The sequence below is a fragment of the Otolemur garnettii genome, unplaced genomic scaffold, assembly GCF_000181295.1.
Source record: "Otolemur garnettii isolate 467f Iridium unplaced genomic scaffold, OtoGar3 scaffold00109, whole genome shotgun sequence".
Lineage (NCBI taxonomy): Eukaryota > Metazoa > Chordata > Mammalia > Primates > Galagidae > Otolemur > Otolemur garnettii.
Genome location: NW_003852504.1, coordinates 5,757,664 through 5,773,976, shown reverse-complemented (window position 1 = coordinate 5,773,976; position 16,313 = coordinate 5,757,664). Strand labels below are relative to the sequence as shown.

The 16,313-nt window shown below is 38.8% G+C and overlaps 1 protein-coding gene across 3 annotated transcripts in view; it reads left to right on the top strand.

Moving 5' to 3' along the window:
• The window catches only part of GPC3 (glypican 3), a 491,643-nt gene that overhangs the window by 247,167 nt on the left and 228,163 nt on the right, over window positions 1-16,313 (top strand). For all 3 annotated transcript variants that reach the window (XM_003796959.2, XM_003796960.2, XM_003796958.2), the window contains one exon: window positions 6,953-7,647. In XM_003796959.2, the coding sequence (XP_003797007.1) occupies window positions 6,953-7,647 (695 nt within the window). The remainder of the gene's footprint in view (window positions 1-6,952; window positions 7,648-16,313) is intronic.

Sequence of the window (16,313 nt, the reverse complement as noted above, 5' to 3'; positions counted from 1 at the left end):
TAAGACTGACCTACATTCAAATTCAGGCCTTGGCATCACAGAGTTCTGCATTGGTGGGATTTTCCTCTTTGGCTTCTCTGAAGATGTTCTCTCTGTTTTGACTTTTTTTTTTTTTTTTTTTTGAGACAGTCTCAAGCTGTTGCCCTGAGTAGAGTGCCATGGCATCATCATAGCTCACAGAAACCTCCAACTCTTGGGTTCAAGTGATCTTCTTATCTCAATTTTTCTATTTTTAGTAGAGACGGGGTCTTGCTCTTGCTCAGGCTGGTCTTGAACTCACGAGCTCAAACAATCCACCTGTCTCGGCCTCTCAGAGTGCTGGGATTATAGGTGCGAGCCACCATGCCTGGCCACTGTTTTTGATTTCCTAAAGTTTGAATATGATATGCCTAGGAACAGATATTTTGGTATTCCTCCTACTTGTTGTTCTTTGAGTTTTGGGACCTGTGTATGGTGTCTCTTGAGCATTTTGGAAAATTCTTCACCATTATATCTTCAATTATTTCTTCTGCTCCATTATTTTCTTTTTGAAAATGTAATCAAACATATTTTATACCTTTTGAATTTTTCTCAAAGTTCTTGAATATTCTTTTCTATTATTTTCATTTTCTTTCTCTCCCCATTTCATTTTGGGACATTTTTATCAACATATCTTCAAGCTCACTAATTCTTTTTTGGTTGTGTTTGATATACTGATGAGCTCATAAAGGGTATACATCATTTCTGTTTTTTTGTCTTTGATTTCTAACATGTTTTGATATTGTTTTGAGTTTCCATTTCTGTGTTTTAATTCCTATTTGTTTTTACATGTTCTTATTCCATAAGTGCTCTAATATTAATCATAGTTATTTTAAATTCCCTGTATGATAATTCCAAAATACATGCCATATATGAAAGTGGTTATGGTAATTGCTTTGTCTCTTGATTGTGTTCTTCTTGCCATTTAACATGGCTTGTAATTGCTTGTTGAAAATGGGGCATGATATATTGAGTAACAGGAATTTGAGTAATTAGATTTTTTTTTTTTTTGAGACGGAGCCTCAAGCTATCCCCCTGGGTAGAGTGCCATGGCATCACAGCTCACAGCAACCTCCAACTCCTGGGCTCAAGCGAGTCTCCTGCCTCCACCTCCCAAGTAGCTGGGACCACAGGCACCCGCCACAGCGCCTGGCCATTTTTTGGTTGCAGCCATCATTGTTGTTTGGCGGGCCCGGGCTGGGGATTCGAACCCGCCACCTTAGGTGTATGTGGCTGGCACCTTAGCCGCTTGAGCCACAGGCGCCGAGCCGAGTAATTAGATTTTTAATGTGAAGTTATTATCTGGCTATGAGCTGGACTATTCTATGTTTGCTGTAGCTGTAGGTGCCAGAAGTTTAGTTTCTTCTAATGTCTTTGTTTTATTTTTTTCTCAGCTACTATTTTGAAGCTTCCCTAAGAACTCCTTCTTAAATAGGATCTGTGTCTTGTACCCCTCTCAGTTGTAATCTGCTATTAATCATATTATAGAGTCAAACCTACCAATGTGGTGGTAGGGTGTAGTGGGCATGGAAGGTGTTTGTAATCTTATGATTAAGCTCAGTATTTTATTGTACCTAAGTTCCTGTGACCTTCAGAAGTTTGTCTTAGCCCTTTTTTCCCCTTATGTGTGAAAATAAGGATAGAAGAGGCTCCAGTTATCAAACTGCTCTTGCTCCTACAGGTAAATGAGGCTTTGGTAAAATTCATATCCCTTGGAGAGCAGGCATTTGTTGTTGAGAACTGCCTATGTTGTATTTCAAAATTACTGCTTTTTTTTTAAATCACCCTGCATGACAAATAAGTAGATTTTTCTTCAGTCTTCACTGTGAGAACTCTATGTGGTTTTTGCAGGTAAAACCCAGGAAAATGTAAGGGAGCCATAGACTAGGGCCCCAGGAGTTTTGGTCTCTTAAGCTAATCTGCATTTAGCCTTTAGCAGTTCATCAAACTTACGTGTATTCCTAGTAGTTTATAGTTCCAGTGGCTTCCGCTTCAGGTAAGTTGATCTTAGCTATGATTCTTTATATTTGCAGATCTCCCCAGATTTCAGGGTGACAGCTTGCCCTGATCACAATGGGCCTAAGAACAATCATTGATTTTCAGTTTGTTCGGCTATTTTGTTGTTGTTAAAGATGGGAGTGACAACTTCCAAGGTGTTTATAGGTTAGAGTTGAAAGCAGAAGTCTCTCAGCATCCAATTTGCAAGGCTGAAACACATTTGGAATTAGCAAGGGCTTTGGTAAGACTGACCTACATTCAAATTCAGGCCTTGGCATTTAACTAGAGGTATTATCTTCTGTGAGTCACTTAACCTGTCTAAGGCTCAGTTTCCTCACCAGTGAAATAAAAATTAATTCCATTTGTGTATGGTTATGTTAAACTTGAAAAAGAGGACAATATAAGCAAGTTTATATGTACCTTGCAGGTACCTCACAAATATTGGTTCTCTTTTTCCACTAAGGTACTTGTGCTTAAAAATAAGGACCACTTTGAGTCCAACTGATTGTAAGACATATGTCCTAGAAATATAAAAAGTTATCACATATTTGTCATTTGTTTTGAGACAGGTCATACTCTGTTGCCCTCGGTACAGTGCAGTGGCATCAGCCTAGCTCATAGCAACCTCAAACAACTGGACTCAAGTAGAGATAGGGTCTTGTTCTTGCTTAGGCTGGTCTTGAACTCCTGAGCTCAAGCCATCCACCTACCTCAGCTTCCCAGAGTGCTAGGATTACACATAAGCCACTGTGCCCTGCAGTATTTGCCATTCTTGTAGCACTGGAGAATTTGCTTTGAAAAAAAGAATCTGTTTCTTTCTTTCTTTCTTTCTTTTTTATAGAGACAGAGTCTCACTTTATCACTCTCATTAGAGTGTTATGGCGTCACACAGCTCACAGCGATGTCCAACTGCTGGGTTTAGACGATTGTCTTGCCTCAGCCTTCCTTCCGAGTAGCTGGGACTACAGGTGCCCGCCACAATACCCAGCTACTTTTTTGTTGTTGTTGTTGTAGGTTTGGGCGGGGCTGGGTTTGAACCCTCCAACTTCGGTATATGGGGCCAGTGCCCTATCCACTAAGCCACAGGCATCACCAGGAATCTGCTTCTATAAGGACTACTTTATTCTAAAGGACTTAAAAGGGACTCCATGGTTCATTTATTCCTCTCTGCTTAGAATCTCAAGCACGTGTGTATAATCTCATTTTTTAGACATCCAGTTTACTACTAAAAAGGCCTGTAAAAACACATTTTCTTCTCTCTGGGTCTGAATATAGGAATATCAGCACCAAACACTGCGGACAATAATTTGTTACAGTGATAGACTATACGTCCTGGGTGGGGGGAGGAAAAGTTAAAGAGAGATAATAACCTGATTGTACACTTCACTTATCAAACCACATCTGGAAATCATATTCTTTTTGAATACTTTAAGGAGGGCATTGACAATACTAGAACATTTCAAATAGTGGTGACCAGGATGGTGATGGAGGCATCTAGAAATCTATAAACCTTAGTATATTAAGATATATGAGGTCAGATGGTTTAGTTGACGAACTCATCCTAGAAAAAGTGCTGTCTACATCATTGCCTAATATCACTATAGTCACCAGATGGCCAAGGAGAGAATTTTGAATGTGACTGTAGTGATATTCAGCTAGTAGATACATAGGATTTTTTTCTAGGATAAGTTCATGAACTTAATTGTCCAATCTTCTATATTAACTCAAATTTATTAGATCTATTCATCTGCATAATTAATTCTTTTCTATGTCATAAAAAAATTGAATTTTCTATTCAATGCCAAGTTTTTCATGACAGATCTGATTTTACATTGTTTGTTTTGATTTTTCCTGGATATAACTTTTGACTTCTTCCCCCAGGAAAGAGAAAGGAAAACCTCCCCTAGCTGATGTGTACATTATTATCTGAACACTCCCCCCCCCAAAAAAAAACAATCAATGAGCTGAACTTCCATGTAGTAATTCTAGCCCTTGACTTCATTTCATGAAACCTGAAGTTGCCAAGAAAAGCTGAGCATCACTTTTCCCCTAGTGTTAGTTTCTATGTGTCTCCCAGGAGCCTTAAATTGAGCAGTTATGGCTTGGTGATACAGAAGTAAGGGGGCTGGGCAAAACCCAGAAAATGTGCTAAGTGAATTCTCAACTGTGGAAGTTGGATCAAGGAACCCACATGAGGTTGAGGTTGAACCCCTGACCCTTTTCCCCTGCGGTATGCATTGTTGTGATTCTTTCTGCAGAAGAGTTCGTGATCTTTTGTAATTTTCTTTCTCTATTGATCTAGCAGTGCTAGTAACAGAAACTTAAAAGAAAAAGATATGACAGTACAATCTATGGAATTGCCCTGAATGCACTGTATTTAAGATAAAACTTGCTTTGTGCTGGGTGCAGTGGCCCACACCTGTAATCCTAGTACTCTGCCTCTTCAGCAGGTAGGAGGATTGCTTGAGCTCATGAGTTCCAGACCAGCCTGACTAAGAGTGAGGACCTGTCTCTACCAAAAATAGAAAAACTCGCCAGGTGTTGTGGCAGTATCTATAGTCCCAGCTAATTGGGAGGCTGAGGCAGGAGGAGTTTGAGGTTGCTGTGAGCTATGATGATGCTGAGACACGCTACCCAGGGGATAGAGTGAGAGTAATCCTAGCACTCTGGGAACAGGCAGGTGGATTGCTTGAGCTCAGGAGTTTGAGACCAGCCTAAACAAGAGGAAGACTCTGTCTCTACTAAAAATAGAAAACTAACCAGGCTTGTGGTGGGCTCCTGTAGTCCTAGCTATGACACTATGGCACTCAACACAGGGTAACTGAGTGAAACTGTCTCCAAAAAAAAAAAGATAATATTGGCTTTGTAGTGAATTCATTTTAGGGTTTCTCGTATGATTGAGAACTGCAAGGGTAGCACATCCACAGCAGTCTCCTCTTTTCTCTTATTTCATACCGCTCCAAGGCGAAGTGTGACTCTGATTTGTTGGTCTTTGGGCTACACTTTCATTTAAAGAGGGAAAGCCAAGGGGAAAATAATGAGTTTAAAACAGAACTTAACTATCTACCAAGGTTTTTAAGAATATGTGTTGGCTGTAGGTCTGGGGCAGCGTCTGTGAAGCTGTCACTAGGAGACACTAGTTTGTGTTAATTACTTTATAGCAGTGCGACCCCTGGGAACATACTTGAACTCTCATGGGCCTCAATTTTGTCACCTATAAAATGGGTATTGTAATACCAAATTCAAGATTGACTAAGAAAGGGGATGGAAGTGTATTTGGAAAGATATAAAGTAGCATGTGGAGTTTGGAGGATTATTATAAGATACATTCACTTTCTAGAAATTGCTGGAAGCTTGAAATAAAGTTAAATAAACAAATGAGCATGCAACAACTTGTGACAAGGCATATTTTTCCATGAGTTACAAAACTACAAAGTAGAAGTAATCTGCACAAACCAGTATGCTCCTGTGAGAGTTGTACTGTCATTGCCCTCAGATCTCCATCCAACATATACAGTCTCAAAAACCTTTCTAGACAGTTAAGTTCTATTTAGGCTCATTATTTTCTCAAATGGGCTTGGAAGCCTGGTAGAATTTCACTGGCATCTATTCTACATTGCTGGCCACATCATAAGCCCAAGAGAAGAATATAGGGAGTATGCTCTACTTGGGGATGAATCTAGGGGCAGATGGTAGTAGCATGTCCTAGAGCTCACTTTTGCTACAGATGACTGAAATGTTGGGGTAGCTGGAGTAAGCGATCCCAAGGAATGGTTGGAATGCAGTCTCTCTAGTAGTCTGAAAGTGGTAATAATTTGATTTTTCAAGGGTCATAAATTAGAATCATTTGGAGCACATCTGTCATGGACCTTTGTACTTTGGAATGAAAGGAAAGAAAGTACTAAGTTAATTTTTAATGTCTCAAGCATCTTGGTTATTTTTGTTTTTAAACTCTGTCTTATTTCTTGAAGAACCTATTACTGTGATTGCTTTTCCTTTCCTTACGTAAATGTGGAACTCTGATTATTTGGGATAATTTGTGCCAGGAATGTTTCAATTTGGAGAAAATGAGATGGTGACATTAATACTTTCTCTCGCAAACCAATGACACTAATTAGGTCTTATGCCAAGGAGTTGGGGCAGCAGATGTAATCATACATTTGTGGTCTCTGTAGAGTAGATAAGGCCTCCAAACCATGTGGAAGCTGAACTTAGCAAGGAAGCTTAGTAGTTATCCTCCAGATGTTCAGCTTGTAAATACCAGAGGTGTCATTTTAAATACCAACTAGTAGATTAAGTGCATGGATTTTTTTTTTCTTAACCCAGATACAAATTCAGTGCATAAATTCCATTTTCAGGTCTGGCAATCTGTCACATAGCTTCCTTTAAAGTTATCAGGGGAAAATCTACCCAAAATGATGAAATTCATGATAGCTTTTACTCTTGGTTAAGATCTTGCCTTTCCTCCAGGGGTGAGCAGACTTAAATTGTTCCGTGAGTTTATGTAGTATATAGTTTGTTGTCAAATATTTATCTCTGTCTGAAAAAGAAATGTGCTGGAATGCAATTTCTTTTTAACTGAATAAATCAATGAGAGAAAGAGAAATATCTTCTCATTTAGCCAATTTTTAATCGATATTTTCATGAAAGGCTGTAATATTAACTGAATCCTATCCTTTGCCATCTGAAATATAATTTGTGTGTTTAAGAATTTATGTGCACATCAGAGTTTGGACTTCATGTTCAGAAAGGAAAATTGATTTATAGGAGCAAACAATTGTTAAGAGTGGAGGCAATGCCAGAAATGAATGAGATTCAATTATTTAAGACAAATGGGACCTTAATCATCACAGCAATAGAGAAATCTCAAATTCAATTACACCTTGGATTTTCATGTTTTTAATTTGTGGACATTTCTCTGTCTCTTGTTTTACAGAAGCCTTTGAAATTGTTGTTCGCCATGCCAAGAACTACACCAATGCCATGTTCAAGAACAACTACCCAAGCCTGACTCCACAAGCTTTTGAGTTCGTGGGTGAATTTTTCACAGATGTGTCTCTCTATATCTTGGGTTCTGACATCAACGTGGATGATATGGTCAATGAACTGTTTGATAGCCTGTTTCCAGTCATCTATACCCAGCTAATGAACCCAGGCCTGCCTGAATCAGCCTTAGACATCAATGAGTGCCTCCGAGGAGCAAGACGTGACCTGAAAGTATTTGGGAATTTCCCTAAGCTTATTATGACCCAGGTTTCCAAGTCACTGCAAGTCACTAGGATCTTCCTTCAGGCTCTGAATCTTGGAATTGAAGTGATCAACACTACCGATCACCTGAAGTTCAGTAAGGACTGTGGCCGAATGCTCACCAGAATGTGGTACTGCTCTTACTGCCAGGGACTGATGATGGTTAAGCCTTGTGGTGGCTATTGCAACGTGGTCATGCAAGGCTGTATGGCAGGTGTGGTGGAGATTGACAAGTACTGGAGAGAATACATCCTCTCTCTCGAAGAACTTGTGAATGGCATGTATAGAATCTACGACATGGAAAACGTGCTGCTGGGTCTCTTTTCGACAATCCATGATTCCATCCAGTATGTCCAGAAGAATGGAGGAAAGCTGACTACCACTGTGAGTACCAGTCTACAGTTTCAGAAAAACTGGGAGCTGCTGGGATGGGGAGGCTGGGCCAGCAGCAAGTGCTGATGGAAAGAAATAAGAAAAAAAATCAGACATTAGTTAGGGATGACAGATGAACTGAATGATGTCACAGAGCTAAGTAGTGCATTAAGACCACAGGCCAGGCTGGGTACAGTGGCTCACATCTATAATCCTAGCACTTTGGGAGGCTGAGGCATGAGAATTTCTTGAGGTCACGTGTTTGAGACCAGCTTGAACAAGAGTAAGACCCCATTTCTACAAAAGATAAAAAAATTAATCAGGTATAATGGCACACACCTACAGCCCCAGATATCTAGGAGGCTAAAGCAGAATTGCTCGAACCCAGGAGGTTATAGCAAGCTATGATGGCACCATTGTACTCTAGTCAGGGTGATAGAATAAGACTCTGGCTAATAATAATAATAATAATAAGCCACATAGTCATAAAACCTGGCTTTTAATTTCAGCCCTACACACTTTCTTACTGTGAGGCACGGGGGAGTCATTTTATCTTTATGAGCCTCATTTTTCTGATTTGTGAAATAGAAATAAAAAGAACATCTTCTTCAAGGGAATAACATATGTTAAAGCACCTAGCATGTGTCTGCTACATGGTAAGTCTTGAATAAATAAACATTAGCTATCCTTACAGTTATCATCAGATATCATAATCTTCGTGGCAATCCTGTGAGGTGAGAGCCATTGTCTTCATTTTATAAATGAAGAACTTAAGCTTAGTGAAACTGCAGCTTGTCCAAGGGCACCCAGTTATAGTTAATGGAAAAGCCATGCTTCTGAATCTGATCAGGTCCTTCCTTAATTTGGTTATCACCAATTTTTCAGATTCTGATTTTAGTTTTGTGCTGTGAATTTGTACATCACATTACCAGTTTGAGTATTGCCTTTAAACACAAGAGACCCAGCTAGTACCCAGTAACTCAACCTCACAAGAACATAAGCAAGGCAAACATCCATGTTCTCCACTGGTGGTGTTTATAGTCTTAGTTGTAACAGTCTAATTTGTAATGGAGGAAGGACAGTTCTGTATGTGGGGCAGCAGTTAGCTTGGTTTTAGTCAGACATTGTTAGTCACAGACCCACAGCAAGCACCTAGTTCAAATGTAGGGCAGAGCATATATCCAAGAGTGACCAGCCAGCTCCCCCCAATATAGTATCTGATTAGTAAATGTTGCCAGCTTTGTAGGAGGAGGCGGCAGAATAGTATACTACACAACCATTGCTGAACTCCTATTACACTCCATGTCCTCTGCTGGCCAGTTTATGTAACGTTATTTCACAGCAACCAATGAGTTTGGTCCTGATATTGTCCCCATTCTACATGGGAGAAAATGAATCTTTTTTGTTTGTTTTTTGAGACAGAGTCTCATGCTGTCACCCTGGGGTTAAGTGCCATGGCATAATCATAGCTCACAGCAACCTCCAACTCAGACTCTTCAGCTAAAGAGTAGCTGAGTAGCTGGGACTACAGGAGCCCACCACAATTCCCAGCTAGTTTTTCCCTATCTATCTATCTATCTATCTAACAAATAGTCTCACTCTGTTGCTCTGGGTATAGTGCCATGGAATCAGAGCTCACAGCAACCTCTTGAGCTCAAGCAATCCTCTTGCCTCAGCTTCCCAAGTAGCTGGGACTACAGGTGCCTGCCACAATGCCCAGCTAGTTTTTCTACTTTTAGTAGAGATGGGGTCTTGCTCTTACTCAGGCTGGTCTCGAACTCCCGAGCTCAAGAAAACTCCCAGAATGCTAGAATTAAAGGCATGAGCCACTGCGCCCAGCCAAGAAAATTAATTTTAGAAAGAATAAATACCTTACCCAAGATCAGAAAGCTACTTTTTTATTCCTTGTTTTAGGCTATTTTAGAAATATTTTATTTCTCCTAATTAAAAAAAATTATTATGGGTTAATATAAGGGTACAGACAATTAGGTTACATTATTTGTGTTTGTAAGGTAAAGTCCAAAGTCTGATTTGTAATTGAGTCCTTCACCCAGGAATTCTGCCATACATTCCTACATTGTACCTGATAGGAGGGAACTAATTGAACCTCCTTTCCCTTCTTTAATTCTTCATTTTACCAGAAGGACAATTGAATTCCAATGTTTGTCGCAGCTTAGTTCACAATTGGAAAAATGTAGAAACAGTCTAAGTGCCCAACAACCCAGGAATGGATTAAGAAACTGTGGTTTGGGCTCGGCGCCTGTGGCTCAAGCAGCTAAGGTGCCAGCCACATACGCCTAAGGTGGCAGGTTCGAATCCAGCCCGGCCCGCCAAACAACAATAATGACTGCAACCAAAAAATAGCTGGGTGTTGTGGCGGGCGCCTGTAATCCCAGCTACTTGGGAGGCTAAGGCAGGAGACTCGCTTGAGCCCAGGAGTTGGAGGTTGCTGTGAGCAGTGAAGCCAGAACACTCTACCCAGGGGCTCAGCTTGAGGCTCTGTCTCAAAAAAAAAAAAAAAGAAAGAAAGAAACTGTGGTTTATGTATACCATGAAATACTATTTAGCCATATTTTTATTTTCTTTTTTTTGTCAAATTAATATAAGGGTACAAATTTTTAGGTTACATTGTTCTCACTTCAAAGGTAAAGTTCAAGTTCTAGAGAGCCCTTCACCCAGGGGGTGTGCTGAACACCTTCATGTTGTACACATTAGGTGAGATTGATCCCACCAATCACCTTCCCTCTTCCCACCTATCACCCTTCCTTTTTCCCCGCCCATATCCCTCTTCACCCCTCCCTCTTGCTAGACTATATTTGTGTTTTATCATTTGTGAGGGCATATAATTGTTTATATATTAGTTTCACATTAGTATTGAGTACACTGGATTATTTTTTCCATTCTTGGGATACTTTACTAAGAAGAATGTGTTTCAACTCCATCCAGGTAAACACAAAATATGTAAAGTCTCCATCTTTTCTTATGACTAAATAGTACTCCATGGTATACATATACCACAGTTTTGTTAATCCATTCATGGGTTGATGGGCATTTGGGTTGCTTCCATGACTTGGAAATTATGAACTGAGCTGCAATAAAAATTCTAGTACAAATGTCTTTGTGGTAAAATGACTTTTGTTCTTCTGAGTAGATACTTAGTAATGGGATTGCAGTATCAAATGGAAGGTCTACTTTTAGTTCTTTGAGGGTTCTCCATACTGCTTTCTGTAAAGGTTGTATTAGTTTGCAATCTCGCCAGCAAAAAAGAAGTGTTCCCTTTTCTCCAATCCATGCCAGCATCTGCAGTTTGGGGACTAATCTTACTGGAGTTAGGTGATACCTCAGAATGGTTTTGATTTGCATTTCTCTGATGATTAAAGATGATGACCATTTTTTAATATGTTTGTTGTCCATTCATCTGTCATCTATAGAGAAGTTTCTGTTCAAGTCTCTTGCCCACTTAGAAATGGGATTGTTTGCTCTTTTCTTGATTAATTTGAGTTCTCTATAGATTCTAGTTATCAGGACATTGTCAGACTCATAACATGCAAAAATCTTCTCCCATTCCAAAGGCTGTCTGTTTGATTTGTTTGTGGTACCCTTAGATGTGCAGAAGCTTTTTAGCTTGATCAAATCCCAGTTATTTATTTTTGGTGTTGCTATAGTTGTCAGGGAAGTCTTCCTCATAAAAATCTTTTTCTAGGCCAATATTTTCAAGCATTTTCCCCACATTGTCTTCTAGAATTTTTATTGTTTCATGTCTCAGATTTAAATCTATTATTCAGTGAGAATCAATGTGGTTCCAGTTTCAGTCTTCTATATGTGGATAACCAGTTTTCCCAGCACCATTTATTAAGTAGGAACTCTTTTCACCGGTTCATGCTTTTGTTAGGCTTATCAAGGATCAAATCTTGATAGGTGACTGGGTTCATCTCTATATTCTCTATTCTATTCCATAGATCTCTGTCTCCATTTTTCTGCCAGTACATGCTATTCTTTTTCTGTCTGATTCCCATATGAAACTAAGCACTATTTTTTTCAAGTTCTTCAAAGTATGGCATTGGTGCTTTGATGGGGATTGCATTAAATCTGTAGATTGCTTTGGGTAGTAAGGACATTTTAACAATGTTGATTCTTCCCAGCCACAAGTGTGGTATGTTTTTCCATTTGTTAATGTCCTTGTTATTTCTTTTCTCAGGGTTTCCTAGTTTTCTTTTTTTTTTTTTCTGTTTTTCTTTATAGAGCGCTTTCACATCCTTGTTAGATATATTCCCAGGTGTTTCATCTTCTTTGGTGCTACTATAAAAAGAACAGAATCTTTGATTTTATTCTCAGCTTGACTATTGTTGGCATATATGAAGACTACTGATTTGTGGATATTGATTTTATATCCCAAGATATTGCCATATTCCTTGATCACTTCTAAGAGCTTTGTAGTTGAGTGCCTGAAGTTTTCCTGGTATAAGATCATGTAATCTACAAAGAGCAAGAGTTTGACCTCTTAAGTCCCCATTTAATACCCTTGATCTCTTTCTCTTTCCTGATTGCAATAGCTAGGACTTCTAGCACTATGTTGAACAGAAGTTGTGACAGTGGGATTCCTTGTCTAGTTCCAGATCTGACTGGAAATGCTTTCAGTTTTACTCCATTCAATATGATATTGGCTGTGGGTTTGCTGTAGACGGCCTCTATCAGTTTAAGAAATGTCTCACCTAAGCCTGTTTTCTTAAATGTCCATATCAAGAAAGATGCTGGATTTTGTCATAAGGCTTTTCTGCATCAGTTGAAAGAATCATATGGTCTTTGTTTTTGATTTTATTTATGTCATTAATTATATTTGCTGATTTACGTATGTTGAACCAATCTTTTATCCCTGGGATAAAACCCACTTGATCATGGTATATAACTTTCTCAATGTGTCAGTATATTCTGCTTGCTAAGATCTTGCTGAATATTTTTGCATCATTAGTCATTAATGACATCGATCTATAGTTTGCTTTTTTTTGTCAGGTCCTTTCCTGGTTTGGGGATCAGGAAGATATTTGCTTTTTGGGACGTGTTGGGGAGGATTCCTTCTTTCTCTATGTTTTGGAATAGATTATGCAATACAGGTACTAGTTCCTCTTTGAAGGTCCAAGGCTTTTGTTTTGGGGGGAGATTTTGTATAGTTGTTGTTATTTTATTGCTTGATATAGGTCTATTCAAAATTTCTAATTCTTTCTAGTGAGTTTAGGAAGGTGATATGCTTCCAAGTATTAGTCCATTTTTTCTACATTTTCATATTTGGGGGAAGAGAATTTTTACAGTAATTGTTGAGCATCTTTTGTATTTCTGTGGTATCTGTTGTTATTTCCCCTTTCTTGTTTCTGATTGATGTTATTAGAGATCTTACTTTTCTATTTCAGGTTAATCTAGCCAAGGATTTATCAATTTTATTAATCTTTTCGAAAACCAACTTATTGTTTCACTGATCTTCTTAATGATCCTTTTTGTTTTCAATTTCATTTAATTCGGCTCTAATTTTGGTTACTTCTTTCCTTCTGTTGTGTTTGGGGTTGGATTGTTCTTCCTTTTCCAGTGGCTTGAGGTAGCTAATTAGGTTGTTGACTTTCTCTCTTTCTGTTTTCTTTTTTTTTTTTTTTATTGTTGGAGATTCATTGAGGGTACAAGAAACCAGGTTATGCTGATTGCATTTGTTAGGTAAAGTCCCTCTTACAATTGTGTTTTGCCCCCCAAAAGGTGTGGCACACACCAAGACCCCACCCCCTCACCTTCCCTCTCCCTGTTCTTCCTTTCCCCCACCCTTTCCTCCTTTCTTTCTCTGCTCTCTCCTTCCTCCACCCCCACTGTGTCATTAATTGTCATTAATTGTCCTCATATCAAAATTGTGTACATAGGATTCATGCTTCTCCATTCTTGTGATGCTTTACTAAGAATAATGTGTTCCACGTCCATCCAGGTTAATATACAAAGGCTGTAAAGTTTCCACTTTTTTTAATGGCTAAATAGCATTCCATGGTACACATATTTATACCACAGCTTGTTAATCAATTCCTGGGTTGGTGAGCATTTAGGCTGTTTCCACATTTTGGTGATTGTAAATTGAGCTGCAATAAATAGTCTAGTGCAAGTGTCCTTATGATAAAAGGAGTTTCTTCCTTCTGGGTAGATGCCCAGTAATGGGATTGCAGGATCAAATGAGAGGTCTAACTTGAGTTCTTTGAGGGTTCTCCATACTTCCTTCTAAAAAGGTTATATTAGTTTACAGCCCCATCAGCAGTGTAAAAGTATTCCCTTCTCTCCACATCCACGCCACCATCTGCAGTTTTGAGATTTTGTGATATGGGCCGTTCTCGCTGGGGTTAGATGGTATTTCAGGGCGGTTTTGATTTGCATTTCTCTAATAATTAGGGATGATGAGCATTTTTTCATATGTTTGTTAGCCATTTGTCTGTCTTCTTTAGAGAAGGTTCTACTCATGTCTCTTGCCCATTGACATATGGGATTGTTGGCTTTTTTTTTATTTGCAGTTTTTGGCCGGGGCCTGGTTTGAACCTACCACCTCCCATATATGGGGCTGGCACCCTACTCCTTGAGCCACAGGTGCCACCCAATTGTTGGCTTTTTCATGTGGATTAATTTCAGTTCTCTACTGATCTTAGTTACCAAGCTTTTGTCTGATCCAAAATATGCAAATATCCTTTCCCATTGTGTAGGTTGTCTGTTTGCTTTGGTTGTTGTCTCCTTAGCTGTACAGAAGCTTTTCAGTTTAATTCAGGCCCATTTGTTTGTTTTTGTTGTTGCAGTTGCCATGGCAATCTTCTTCATGAAGTCTTTCCCTAGGCCATATATTCCAGTGTTTTTCCTATGCTTGCTTTGAGGGGTTTTTTGTTTCATCCCTTAAATATAAGTCCTTTATCCATCTTGAATGAATTTTTGTGAGCGGAGAAAAGTGTGGGTCCAGTTTCAGTCTTTTACATGTGGATATGCAGTTTTCCCAGCACTATTTATTGAATAGGGAGTCTTGCCCCCAAGGTATGTTCTTGTTTGGTTTATCAAAGATTAGGTGGTTGTAAGTTCTTGGTTTCATTGCCTGGTTTTCTATTTGATTCCAAATGTCTATGTCTCTATTTTTGTGCCAATACCATGCTGTCTTGACCACTATGGCTTTGTAGTACAGCCTAAAGTCTGGTATGCTGATGCCCCCGGCTTTGTTTTTATTACTAAGAACTGCCTTAGCTATATGGGTTTTTTCTGGTTCCATACAAAACAAAGAATCATTTTTTCCAAGTCTTGAAAGTATAATGTTGGTATTTTAATAGGGATGACATTGAATTGGCAGATTACTTTGGGTAGTATAGACATTTTAACAATATTGATTCTTCCCAGCCATGAGTGTGGTATATTCTTCCATTTGTTAATATTCTCTGCTATTTGCTTTCTTAGGATTTCATAATTTTCTTTATAGAGGTCTTTTACCTCTTTTGTTAGGTATATTCCTAGGTATTTCATTTTCTTTGAAGCTATGGTAAAGGGAGTTATGTCCTTAATTAGCCTCTCATCTTGACTGTTATTGCCATATAGAAAGACTACTGACTTGTGGGCATTGATTTTATATTCTGAGACATTACTGTATCTTTTTTATGACTTCCAGGAGTCAAATTCTTGTGGTTGAATCTTTGGGGTTCTCTAAGTATAAGATCATATGGTCAGCAAAGAGGGAGAGTTTGACCTCCTTTGCTCCCATTTAGATGCCCTTTATTTCCCTGTCTTGCCTAATTGTATTGGCTGGAACTTCCAGCACTATGTTGAATGGTGACAGAGGACAACCTTGTCTGGTTCCAGTTCTAAGAGGAAAAGCTTTCAGTTTTACTCTCTTAATTAAAACATTAGCTTTGGGTTTATCGTAGGTAGCTTCGATCTGTTTAGAAATGTGCCACGTATGCCTATACTCTGCAGTGTCCTAATTAGAAAAGGATGCTGTATTTTATGGGATGCTTTTTCTGCATCTATTGAGAGGATCATATGGTCTTTGTTTTTGCTTATGTTAATGTGGTGGATAACGTTTATGGACTTGTATATGTTAAGCCAGCCTTGCATCCCTGGGATAAAACCTACTTAAACATGATGTATGACTTTTTTGATGATAAGCTGTAATCTATTAGCTAGGATTTTGTTGAGAATTTTTACATCTATATTTATTAGTGAAAATGGTCTGAAATTCTCCTTTTTAGTTGGGCCTTTTCCTGGTTTTGATATCAAGGTGATGTTTGCTTCATAGAATATGTTGGGGAAGATTCCTTCCTCCTCAATTTTTTGGAATAATTTCTGCAGTATGGGGAAAAGCTCTTCCTTGTGAAGCCATGTGGACCAGGGCATTACTTTCTTGGAAGATTTTTTATTGTTTCTTTAATCTCAGTGCTTGAAATTGGTCTGTTCAGGAGCTCTATTTCTTCCTGACTAAATCTAGGGAGAGGGTGTGTTTCCAAATATTGATCCATTTACTTCACATTGTTAAATTTCTGGGTATAGTTTTTCTGGTAGTATTCAGAGATGATCTCTTGTATCTCTGTGGCATCAGTTGTTATTTCCCCTTTATCATTTCTGATTGAGGTTACTAGAGATTTTACTTTTCTATTTCTAGTTAGTCTGGCCAAAGGTTTATCTATTTATTTTTT